This window comes from Lutra lutra, chromosome 4 (assembly GCF_902655055.1).
Source record: "Lutra lutra chromosome 4, mLutLut1.2, whole genome shotgun sequence".
Taxonomy (NCBI): domain Eukaryota; kingdom Metazoa; phylum Chordata; class Mammalia; order Carnivora; family Mustelidae; genus Lutra; species Lutra lutra.
This window is the reverse complement of record NC_062281.1, coordinates 183,031,978-183,045,130: the sequence shown is the minus strand read 5'-3', so window position 1 is coordinate 183,045,130 and position 13,153 is coordinate 183,031,978. Positions and strand designations below refer to the sequence as shown.

The 13,153-nt window shown below is 50.4% G+C and overlaps 1 protein-coding gene across 1 annotated transcript; it reads left to right on the top strand.

Moving 5' to 3' along the window:
- Window positions 1–9,863: 9,863 nt before the first annotated feature.
- FAM43B (family with sequence similarity 43 member B) lies at window positions 9,864–12,820 on the top strand. Its single transcript, XM_047728433.1, has one exon. The coding sequence runs from the start codon at window positions 10,732–10,734 to the stop codon at window positions 11,704–11,706; it is 975 nt and encodes a 324-aa protein (XP_047584389.1). The 5' UTR covers window positions 9,864–10,731; the 3' UTR covers window positions 11,707–12,820.
- Window positions 12,821–13,153: the final 333 nt, after the last annotated feature.

Below are 13,153 nucleotides of genomic sequence, written 5' to 3'. Positions count from 1 at the left end.
TCACACAGAGATTTGGGGGGCCTGTTGACAGATTAGGGATTGACTTAGTTATCTTCTGCTAAAAAAAAAAAAAAAAAAAAAAAAAATCCTCCCTCCCAAAGCTTAGCAACTGAAGACCCCAGTAAGCATTTATTACGTCCCAGTTTGAGGAGGGTGGGCGAGCCTCGTGGTCTGGCACAGGGTCCCTCACAAGGTTGCAGTCCAGATGAAAGCTGGGTCAGGGTCACCCGAAGGGCGGGGATCAGCAGGGTCACTTCCAGGTTCCCTCACATGCATGGTGAACTGATGCCGGCTCTTGGCTTGAGGCCTCAGTTTCTCCCCATGTGGACTCCTCCAGACACTCGCTGCTCAAGTGTCCTCATGACCCAGCAGCTGATTTCCACCAGAGACAGTGACCCACAACGTCCTTGCCTCAGAAACCACACCATGGGGTACCTGGGCGGCTCAGTCGGTTAAGCCTCTGCCTTCAGCTCAGGTCATGATCCTGGGGTCCTGGGATCGAGCCCCACATGGGGCTCCCTGCTCAGCAGGGAGACTCTTTCTTCCTCTGCCTGCTCCTCTCCCTGTGTATGCTCTCTCTTTCTCTCTCTGGCAAATAAATAAGTAAAATCTTAAAAAAAAAAAAAAAAAAAAAAAAAAAGGAAAGAAAAGAAACCATGCCATGTCCTTTCTCCAATGGCTGGCCCATGACCTATGCCAGCACTCCTCAGTGTGGGAGGGGACAATGCGCAGGCATGAGTACCAGGGAGGCGGGGATCAGCGGGAGCCTCTCAGTGGCTGGCGACAGCGGGAACATCTCATGCATTTCTTCAGTGTCCCCTGCAGTGTCTGGTTTTGAACTCAGCACCGACTCAATAAAATGATTCCTATGACGGCACAATGTCCAGACTAAAAAGGACTATGGCGATGAGTCCAACTTCCTCAGTTGGCAGAAAAACATTGCTGAATGAATATATAAATAAATACAGATTAATGAATCAATTGATGTGCATCAAGGTGCTTTTATGATCCCAGGAACAAATGGTCATGAGAATATGACATGTGACTCCTAAGCACAGCGGTGCCCCATCTGTGGGGCACCCGGGGGTCTCAGTCAGCTGAGCGGCTGACACTTGGTTTTGACTAAGGTCAGGATCTCAGGAGAGTGAGACGGAGCTGTGTCCGGCTGGCACTCGGCACAGAGCTGCTTGAGATTCTCCCTCTCCCTCCACCCCTCCCTGCCTTGCTCTCTCTCTCTCTCTCTCTAAAATAAATAAATCTTTTTAAAAATGATAAAATAATAATGGGACACCTGTGTGGCTCAGTGGGTTAAAGCCTCTGCCTTCGGCTCAGGTCATGATCCCAGAGTCCTGGGATCGAGCCCCGCAAAGGGCTCTCTGCTTGGCAGAGAGTCAGCTTCCTCCTCTCTCTCTGCCTGCCTGTCGGCCTACTTGTGATCTCTGTCTGTCAAATAAATAAATAAAATCTTTAAAAAATATAATAATAATAATAAAATAATGGCCCATCTGAAACTACTGAGGAGAGACTTCCGGTAGACATGGAAAATTGAGGTAAACTCCCCAGTCCTTCCCCAAGCCTCACCAAGATGACAACAAAAGACCAAAAGTGGCATCAACTGACAAGAAAAAAAGAGAGAAGTGAAGACAGCAGCTGCGAGGTGTTAAGAACATTCTGGAAGATGGACGGCACATGGGCAAGGGGTAGTAAGCTCAGTAGGGTAGGAACAACAGAAACCTCACAAGAGTCATGCCAGGGGGCCAGGAACCGGGGTCAGGTGGAAGGCGGCAGTGAGAACCCCAGATGCCATCCCCTTTCCTGAGAAGTGCACACATTCCCACTTCTGCCCTTGGGTGGTGGACTGGAGCTTTCCTCTCTGGAGGGACTGTCCCCAGGGCGTCTGGACTGAGGACCCCGGGGCACAGCCCGGGTGAGGGATTCCCTGGCAGCCTGCCTAGCCATCAGGAGGCAGGAGGCAGGAGGCCCCATCTCCACTCCTCCCCCAGAGGGAGGCAGCCCTCCCCCAGGTGCAGGCCGCTCTAGAAGTTCTCTCTGGGGCCAGTGGCTTGCCCAAAAGAAAAGCCCTACAGACCTTGATGTTGTGAGGGTTGTTCGAGAAAAATCAGAGCTGGACTGTTAAAGTGGTAAAAACAGATTTTATCCAGAAGTGATTGCAACAGGGGAAATGAGACCTCGGTACAGAACTGGGCTCCATTCCCAAAACAGCAAGAACAAGTGGGGCTTTATAGCCAAGGAGTAGCATGGACTCAGTGGGTGGAGAGTTAAGAGGCTCCAGCAGGGGTGAGGGGCTCTTCTCGCTAAACCGACTCCGCAGGATTCTTGCTGAAGGTGATCAGATCTCCCCTGCGGGGTGGTGGGGGGTGAGGAGTTGGATCAGACATTGAGGGTGACCAGATACGGAGGGCAGGGCCCTACTTTATCAGTAAAGTGACTCACTGAGAGTCTTGCTATGACCGAGCGATGCAGGACTGGGGCCAGAGCAAAAACAGTGCACAAGGGTCTGACTCAAGCTCTGGCAAGGAGAGCCTTTGTCCGGCTTGCCTATAACATCGACGGCTGAGTTCGTCAGGTACTGAGGCCAGGCACGACAAGTCCTGTCATCCCCCTCCACTCCCCAGTCTGCGTTTGTGCCTCTCAGACACAAGAAACAAGGATTCCCAGACAGTAGGGGAAAGCTGTCCACATGAGAATCAGAGATTTATATTTCTAGAAATGAATAATAAAAAAAAATGAAAAACAAGGAAAAGGAACCCAGGTAGCAGAGCAATGCCTGAAACTGAAGAGGGCTTTTTAAAACAACTATAATTAGGGGCGCCTGGGTGGCTCAGTGGGTTAGGCTGCTGCCTTCGGCTCAGGTCATGATCCCAGGTCCTGGGTTCAAGCCCCACATCAGGCTTTCTGCTCAGCAGGGAGCCTGCTTCCTCCTCTCTCTCTGCCTGCCTCTCTACCTACTTGTGATTTCTCTCTGTCAAATAAATAAATAAAATCTTAAAAAAATAAAATAAATAAAACAACTATAATTATAATTCCAAGGTTATCTTTTTCTCTATATATAATCAATGTAAAGCCTTATCAGAATGATGTAGTAATAATGCAATGTTTATAAAACATAATTCTTATTGCTCTTATTTTAATCAGGATACCAAACTGAATAAAAATCACAACAGTCTCCAGAAATAATAATAATAATAATAATAATAATAAATAAAATGTTAAAATAAAAACAACTGGGATGCCTGGGTGGCTCAGTCAGTTAAGCGTCTGCCTTCAGCTCAGATTATGATCCCAGGGTCCTGGGATGGAGTCCCATAACAGGCTCCTTGCTCAGTGGGGAGCAAGCCTCTCCCTTTGTCTGCTGCTACACCTGCCTGTGCTCTCTCTCTCTCTCTCTCTCTGACAAATAAATAAATAAAATCTTTTAAAAAAATAATAAATATAAAAAATAAAAACAACTATAATTAGAAAACTATAAAAATACCACAAAAAAACTTTTAAAGCAAGTTCACCAAAGTTACAAGATACAAAACCAACACACAAAAATCTGTTGCATTTCTATACACTAACAATGAACAATCTGAAAAATCTAAAAAATTAAGAAAACAATTTCATTTACAATAGCATCAGGAAGAATAAAATAGTTAGTAATGAACTTCACCAAGAAGGGGAAAGAGCGGTCCACCAAAGCCTATGAAATGTTGCTGAAAGAAATTAAAGAAGACACAAATAAATGGCAATGTTCATGGACTGGAACTGAAGAGGGCTTCATATTGTTACAATGTGTCTATCCTACCCAAAGAAATTTACATATTCAATGCAATCCCCATCAAAATCCCAATGGCACGGGGCACCTGGGTGGTTCAGTCGTTAAGTGTCTGCCTTCGGCTGAGATCATGATCCCGGGGTCCTGAAATTGAGCCCCGCATCAGGTTCTCTGCTCTATGGGGAGCCTGCTTCTCCCTCTCCCTCTCCCTCTCCCCCTGCTTGTCCTCCCTCTCTTGCTGTGTCTCTCCCTGTCAAATAAATAAATAACATCTTTAAAGAAAAATCCCAATGGCACTTTTTGCAGGAATAAATATAACCATCCTGAAGTTCACATGGAATCTCAAGGGATCCCGGATAGCTACAACCATTTTGCAAAAGAAGAATAAAGTTGGGGATCTCACGCTTTCCATTTTCAAAACTATAGTAATCAAAACAGTGCAGTACTGACACAAATACCAACATAAACCAATGGAATAGAACCGAAAGCCCAGAAATAAATGCTTGCATATGTGGTCAAATGATTTTTGAAAAGGGTGCCAAGATCACTCACTGAGGAAAGGACAGTCTTTTCAACAAATGGTGCTGGAAAAACTGGACACCCCTATACAAAAAAAAAAAATTATGTTGGATCCTCACCTCATACCATATGCCAAAACTAACTCCAAATGGTTCAAAGACCTAAAAGTAAGGCTAAAACTATAGAACTCTTAGAAGAAAACAAAGGGAGAAAACTTCATGACATTGAATTTGGCAATGCACCAAAATGGCAGGCAATAAGGGTAAAAATAGATAGAATGAACTACAGCAAAATTTAAAACTTCTGTGCATTAAAGGACATAATCAACAGAATAAAAAGGCGACCTAACGAACAGAGAAAATATTTGCCAGTCATAAGGGGTTAATATCCAGAATATATAAAGAGCTCCTACAATTAAAGAATTTTAAAATGGGCAAAGTACTTGAATAGACATTTCCCCAAAGAAGATATGCAAATAACCAACGGGCATATGAAAAAAAAAAATGCTCAACAGCAATAGTTAGGGAAATGCAAATCAAAACAACAATGTGATACCACCTCACAGCTATCAGGATGGTTACTACATATTTTTAAAGTAATAATAACAGAAAAATAGCAAGTGGTGAGGGTATGAAACTAAAACCCTCGTGTGGTGTAAAATGGTGCAGCAGCTACAGAAGACAGCATGGTAGTTCTTCAAAATATTAAAAAAAAAATAGAATTACCATATGATCTAGCAATTCCACTTCTGGTTCTAGATCCAAATAATTTGAAAGCAGGGCCTTGAAGAGACATCTGTACACCCACATTCATAGCAGCATTATTCACAGCAGCCAAAAGGTGGAAGCAACCCAAATGTCCATCAACAGATAAGCAGGTAAACAGAATGTGGTATATCCATACAATGGAATATTATACAGCCTTTAAAAGGAGGGAAATTCTGGCACCTGCTACAACACAGATGAACCTCAAGGACATTATACAAAGTAAATAAGCCAGTCACAAAAGGACAAATACTGCATGACTCATTTATATGGAACCACAGAGATAGCAGAATGCTGGTTGCCAAGGGCTAGGACAGGGAGAAATGGGGAGTTGTTGTTTAATGGGTATAGCATTTCAGTTTTATAAGATGAAAAAGTTCTGGAGATTGGTTGCACAACAGTGTGAATACGATTCACAATGCTGAACTTACGTTTAAGAATGGTTAGATGTACTCTGGAAAATAACATGCAGGTTCCTCAAAAAGTTAAAAACAGAGCTACCCTACGACCCAGCAATCGCTGGGTCACTATTGGGTATTTACCCCAAAGATACCAATGTAGTGATCCGAAGGGGCACGTGCACCCGAATGTTTATAGCAGCAATGTCCACAATAGTCAAACTATGGAAAGAACCTAGATGTCCATCAACAGATGAATGGATAAAGAAGATGTGGTATATATACACAGTGGAATACTATGCAGCCATCAAAAGAAATGAAATCTTGCCATTTGCATCGACGTGGATGGAACTAGAGGGTATTATGCTGAGCGAAATAAGTCCATCAGAGAAAGACAATTATCATATGATCTCCCTGATATGAGGAAGCTGAGAGGCAACGTGGGGGGCTTGGGGGGTAGGAAAGGAATATATGAAACAAGATGGGATCAGGAGGGAGACAAACCATAACAGACTCTTAATCTCACAAAACAAACGGAGGGTTGCTGGGGGGAGGGGAGGAGGGAGAGGGTGGTTGGGTTATGGACATTGGGGAAGGTATATGCTATGGTGAGTGCTGTGAAGTGTGTAAACCTGGCAATTCACAGACCTGTACCCCTGGAGCTAATAATACATTATATGTTAATAAAAAAGAAAGAAAGAAAGAAAGAAAGAAAGAAAGAAAGAAAGAAAGAAAGAAAGAAAGAAAGAAATTAATTTATCTTGGACTGGGACTGTCAGGGGTAAAAAAAAAAAAAAAGGCTATAGGCTTATTTCTTTCCAGATTTAAAAAAAAAAAAAAATCTCTCTTATGGAAAAAAAAAAGAGAGAGAATGATTAAGATGGGGGTGGGTGCGCCTGTGTGGCTTAGTCGGTTAAGTGCTGACTCGAGTTCAGCTCAGGTCATGATCTCAGGATTGTGAGGTCAAGCCCTGAGTCTGGCCCCACACTCCGCGTGAAGCCTACTTGGAGATTCCTTCTGCCCCTCCCCCCACACACTCTCTATTAAGTAAATAAAAATATTTAAAAAGAAAAAAAAGAATGGTTAAGATGGTACATTTTATGTTATGTGTATTTTACCACAACTAAAAACTAAAAAAAAAAAAAAGTTAAAGCAACTATAACTACTATTCTTTGAGACATGAACAAGAATGGGATGCTCTAAAAAAGAACAAAAAATTGCTTTTAGAAGTGAAAAGTTATGGGGCGCCTGGGTGGCTCAGAGGGTTAAAGCCTCTGCCTTAAGCTCAGGTCACGGTCTCAGGGTCCTGGGATCAGCACCACATCGGGCTCCCTGCTCAGTGGGGAGCCTGCTTCCCTCTCTCTCTCTGCTTGCCTCTCTGCCTACTTGTGATCTCTCTCTCTCTGTGTCAAATAAATAAATAAAATCTTTGAAGTGAAAAGTTATGAGAAAGATATGAAAAAAAAAAAAACTAATGGAAAGGTTGGAAGATAAAGTTGAGGTAATGTCCCAGAAAACAGAACAAACATTTTTAAAAATTGAAAATTGGAAAGAACATTGTGAAAAATGAGAAGACCAGTCCAAGAGGTCCAACATCTGACTAAACTACATCTGCAAAGAAAAAACAAAAACAGAAAACAGAATGGAGGCTATTAACACAAAGAAATGTCCCTCAAACTGATTTCCAGATTAAAAGAGACTGATTTCCAGATTAAAAGACTCACCAAGTACCCAGAGTCAATGCACATCGCTATGAAACCTACACCTCTGGGAGACCATTAAAACTTTCAGAGGGAGGGGCACCTGGGTGGTTCAATGGGTTAAGCCTCCGCCTTCAGCTTGGGTCGTGATCTCAGGGTCCTGGGATCGAGTCCCACACTGGGGTCCCCGCTTGGTGGAAAGCCTGTTTCTCCCTCTCCCACTCCCCCTACTTGTGTTCCCTCTCTCGCTGTCTCTCTCTGTGTCAAATAAATAAATAAAATCTTTTTTTTTCCCCAAAGATTTTATTTATTTATTTATTTGACAGACAGAGATCACAAGCAGGCAGAGGCAGGCAGAGAGAGAGGAGGAAGCAGGATCCCCGCTGAGCAGAGAGCCCAATGCGGGGCTCGATCCCAGGACTCTGAGACCATGACCCGAGCCGAAGGCAGCGGCTTAACCCACTGAGCCACCCAGGCGCCCCTAAATAAAATCTTTTTAAAAAACAAAATAAAATAAAAATAATGCAAATATCAAAAAATTAAAATAAAAATAATACAAGTATCAATATGATAGAAATAAAAATGAGTGGAAGAAGGACCACCCCCCAAAAAAATATCCAACTGCACACTAGTCCATAAAACAATGATGGCTGACGCAAAGGAGCTCGTACCAAGGACCAGAGTGAAGAGAACCTGAATAAAAAGAACAGCGGAGCTCTGGATGCCGCTGAGTCCTCTGAGGGACCCAACCTGGCAGAAGTGCAGGTCTGAGACCAAGCCTGAGGGTGTAAGGAGGAACCCTGGAAGTGAGGCGTGGGGGGAGGGAGAGATGAGGGGGGATGGGAGAGGTGGGTATCCCTGCCAATGAGGCCAAGTGAGTTGTGAACAAGGTAACAAATGAGCTCACAATGTCAATTGCAGCTTTGAGGTCCAGGGGACCTCACATAAAAGCAGACTACTGCACACTGATCTCCCACAGCCCTGGGGGCGCCCTCCAGAGGGGATGTCCCAAAGGCAGTGGGAACAGAAGCCACAGCCGCTTAGAGAGGCAGTGAAGGCCCTCCAGGCTGCACACCTACCTGTAGCTCCTTGATCTCTCCTCCTCTGGGAGGCAGGAGGCTCAGGGACCAGATAAAAGGCGTGCAATCCTGGGGACCTACTTACACGAAAAAATGGTGGTTTATCTGAAATGCAGATTTAAGTCTGTGTCTTGCATCTTGTATGTGAACCTAGTAACCTCAGAGGCCTGGACGCATCTCCGTTTTGCACGTCGATACTTCCCTGCTGGGGCCACTCCCACCAAGGCGGGGGACACAAGGAACCCTCACCCGGAGCTTCTACACAGGAGACCCCCAAAGCAAGAAACAGCAGGATTTCTCCATGAGCTACCCCTCTGGTCAAAACCAGCTCAAGCTTTTTCCATAAAGGGAGTTGGTTGAATTAATGTCTCCTCTGGCCCAAGAGGCAAATCTAGCCCCATGAAAAGCACTCAAAACATTCATTGTGCTTCTCAGAGCCTGTTCTCTTGTGGGGAAATGAGGCCACATCTTCAGGGCGGCGGGAACAGCGGGAGGCTTCCATGTCCTTCTTGAATGAATGTTGATCACAAGCACGTATTAACTTTTATAATCACTAAAAAGCAATAGACATTCCCATATTGAAAATAAAATGAGGCCACAGTAAACCAGATCATCTGTGAGGGTCCCTCCAAGCCTAAGAGTCTGCAATTCTAAGTAATTGTCTGTTCATAATTTGCATGTAATTTTAGAAACATTCAGTGATACAGCCTAGTTATGGGTTTTTGTTTGTTTGTTTTGGGGGGGTATTTGGGAGATTGGGCGGGGGCTTTGATTCCCCCAAGGACTCTGAACTCAGCCATTCACTACTGGTGCCTGCTGACCCTGAACGTTGAACAATCTTCCCCCTGCCCCCACTCCCAGAGGTCACTTGGCTTGCCTGGCGGGGCCGAAGCCTCTGAGCTGGTTCTTGACCTAGAAGAATCCCCAGATGACCTGTTCTGAAGCCAAGGAAGGAGCCTGGATGTTGGCTGTGTAAGAGCCCCAAGATCGTGAGACTCCTGGGCCCCATCGAAGCAGACCTGGGATTCTACAGAACCTATGGTTTAACAAATCCTGAAAGGGGGAGATGCGTCCCCCCATCCAGGGACAACTGTCTCCTAGTACTCCAGTCCCCTCCCCAGTTAAAGCACCCACTGATGGGTCGCAGAGGAGGACAGAAGACACTCATCTATATGCAGCACTTGTGGACTCCTAGGAGGATTAGGGCCTGCTTCTGGGTCTCCCAAACCTGAGTAGAGCACTAGTCCCACCTCCTACTGGCCCTTTGACCTTGGGCAAGTCACTTAACTGCTCCGAGGATTTCATGAGATAATGAATGCTAAACCCCAGGGCTTCCGGGAGCAGGATCCGAGTTCGCAAACAGGAGTTTTATCTATTTAATCCTCAGAGGGCCCAGAGGTAGCCCTTTGGCCAGAAGGAGCTTTTCAGCTGCAATTCCCACAGACCCAGGACTGCTCCGGAACGTTCCCCGACCCTCAAAAAGTACCCCTGTGCTTCCCGGCCAGGCGAGGGGCTCTACTAGGCGCTGGAGCAGTGACTGCTCTCCCGGCTCAGGCGCAGCAGCCTGGCCCATGACCTTGGAAGAACCGAGGAGAAAGCTTCACCAAGCGACAGTACTTTTCCACTACAGGGTTCGGCCACCTCAGCTGGCTTTCTGCTGTGCAGACTGGAGGCAAAGTGCGCCAGGCCAGCCCCATCAGGAACCCACCCAAAAGCACTCAGAGATGGGGGTAGGGATACGCGGTGACTGACAGGCAGCAGGAAACCTGGAGAGAGGAGGTGGATCCCGAATGCGCCAAGGGGAGCGTGGAGACCACCAGGGAGGTCAGAGAAATGTGCATTTAGCAAAGCCCTCCCGTACATCTCAAAAGATTCCTACTCCTTAACCGCCCCTCCTTCCCCACTCCTTCAGTAAGAAGGATTAGACCCGTTCCACCGCGCCTGTGCCGGGTCCGGGGCGAAGAGCAGCGCGAGCCGGCGCGGGGGAGGAGAGGGAGGAGGGCGAGGGGAGGGGACAAGAGAGCTAGCGGTCCCGCCCGGTGATGTAGGCAGCCCCGGGAGGTGGAGCCGCGACGCCTGAAGGAGTCCCCACTGCAATCGCGCTCTTGGTTTACCCCTCCGAGCGGCCAGCCGCCAGACCCAGCTCCCGCGACCTCCCTGCCGCCGCAATTTGAGCGCCAGGGACCACGGATTCCCCTGTTCGGGCCTGGGGGGCGCCTCCACCACGCCCAGCCCCCTCCCCTCTTCGCTTCCCGGACGGCTGGAGCTACTCCCGGGGGAGGCTGTTCCCGGACGCTCGGCCGCCGCCCGGACATCTCGGCTGCCAGCCCGGCCGGGCACCGGGCATCTCCGGACACCGACTGGCCCCGGCGCCACCCAGCTGCTGGCGACCCCGGGGCCGCGGGCTTCTGATCGCCCTCCCCTCCCCCGGCCGCCGGGCAGGACGCCCGTGAGCTCCCCGTGCCCCCAGCCCCTTTGGCCACCGCCGCCGCGATGCTGCCCTGGAGACGCAACAAATTCGTGCTGGTGGAGGACGAGGCCAAGTGCAAGACGAAGAGCCTGAGTCCGGGACTCGCCTACACGTCGCTCCTCTCCAGCTTCCTGCGCTCCTGCCCGGACCTGCTGCCCGACTGGCCGCTGGAGCGCCTGGGCCGCGTGTTCCGCAGCCGGCGCCAGAAAGTGGAGCTCAACAAGGAGGACCCGACCTACACCGTGTGGTACCTGGGCAACGCCGTCACCCTGCACGCCAAGGGCGACGGCTGCACCGACGACGCCGTGGGCAAGATCTGGGCGCGCTGCGGGCCGGGCGGGGGCACCAAGATGAAGCTGACGCTGGGGCCTCACGGCATCCGCATGCAGCCGTGCGAGCGCGGCGCCTCGGGAGGCTCGGGGGGCTCGGGGGGCCGCCGGCCGGCGCACGCCTACCTGCTGCCGCGCATCACCTACTGCACCGCGGACGGGCGCCACCCGCGCGTCTTCGCCTGGGTCTATCGCCACCAGGCGCGCCACAAGGCCGTGGTGCTGCGCTGCCACGCCGTGCTGCTGGCGCGGGCGCACAAGGCGCGCGCCCTGGCCCGCCTGCTCCGCCAGACCGCGCTGGCGGCCTTCAGCGACTTCAAGCGCCTGCAGCGCCAGAGCGACGCGCGCCACGTGCGCCAGCAGCACCTCCGCGCGGGGGGCGCCGCCGCCTCGGTGCCCCGCGCCCCGCTGCGCTGGCTGCTCAACGCCAAGTGCGCCTACCGGCCGCCGATCGCCGAGCGCGGCCGTGGGGCGCCGCGCCTCAGCAGCATCCAGGAGGAGGACGAGGAGGAGGACGCAGACGCGGAGGAGCGCGAGCGGCCCGAGGTGCTCAGCCTGGCCCGGGAGCTGAGGACGTGCAGCCTGCGGGGCGCCCCGGCGCAGCCGCCGCCCGCGCAGCCCCGCCGCTGGAAGGCCGGGCCCAGGGAGCGGGCGGGCCAGGCGCGCTGAGAGCGCGCGGGGGGGGGGGGGGGGGCAGGACTTGCGGCCCCAGCCCCGGCCGGCCTGACTTCCAGCCTCCAACCCTGGCCGTGCCCGCTTCGGCTCCCTTCTGGTGCCCTGCGCCCCCCCCCCCCGCCCCTCCCCTTGCCTCCCTCGTGGTCTCAGTTGTTGTCTACCCCTTGTCTCATCCTGGCTCAGGGTGACGCCTGATATGCCCTTGATTATTGGGGGACAGAGGGGAGGAGAGCAACAGAGTATTCGATGTTCACCTTTCCCCCCACATCCGGAGTTTCTGACTGCCTTCCATCGTGGAATTGTCCATAAGCTTTACAACAGGTCTTTGTCCATAGACCACCCCCTCCCTCCCAAAACAACCTCTTCAAAGAAGGGGAAAGAAGTTTCCAGAAAACCAGGCGGGTGGCCTTGGATGCCGGCCAGGTGGAAGCGGTGGTCCTCCCCTTGGCCAGTCAAGCCTTCCTTGCTGGGATGGGACCAGTTCTGGGCAGGCATTCTCATAGAGAACGAACAGTGGCCCCAAAGACCTGAGACCAGGTCCAAAGTGGGAAGGGAGTCCGCTGCCATACTCACAGGCCCTATTCCTGGCCTCTCTGCCCCCTGGAGGACTTCTGGACTTCACTGCTCTGCCTCTGGAGAAGACTGGGCTGGTCCTACCAACCCAAACAACAGGTTAGACCAGGTAACAGCCTTCTGCCCCAGGCGGCTGCTCAAGATTGTGCCCTGGTACCTGGCACCCCCAGAAGACTCCACCCCCCATCTCCACAGACAGATGTGTGGGGTTCCCCACTAGGTGCCTCCAAGTAGGAGCAAGATGGGGTCTCCAAAGGAGGTAAGGAGAACCTCTGGCAGGTGCTTGAGGACACTGACTACCCAGAAAGTGGACACAGAAGAGATGTCCCCCTCCCCCCACCTCCAGTGGAGGCTGGTCAGAGCAGGAGGGTCCTGACAGGAGGTGGGTTCTCATAGCCAGCTGAGGAAGGGGCATGTGTTCACCCAGCAGAGGGAGAGGGTCCCTGCTCAGGTGTGTCTCAAGAAGGCCACAAAAAGCCCAAAGATCTATGTGTCACCAAATGATCATTGTAAATAAAGTGGACCTGCTTTTTCATCCTTGTCTCCACTCTGGTGTTTTGTTTGATGCCAGGCTTGCTGGGGACAAAAATACTATCAGAACTCTAAGGGACAGGACAAGCCCCTAGGAAGGGGCCCCCTTTAGCATCTGGAGCCAAGCGGCAGGATGGGCGGGGAAGGGCTGCCACCAGGAAGCTGTTTCCTTAATGTCAGGGAAGGAGACAGTAGCAGGTGTGACATCACCTGTGCTAAGCCTTGGAGGAGTGTCTGCTGTCTGTCTCGGCCTCCCAGAATGTCTGCTGTCTGGGCACTCAGAGGCAAGTGTCTCTGGGATGTTTGGCAGGGAGGGGGCACGGGGGTGGGGACTTCT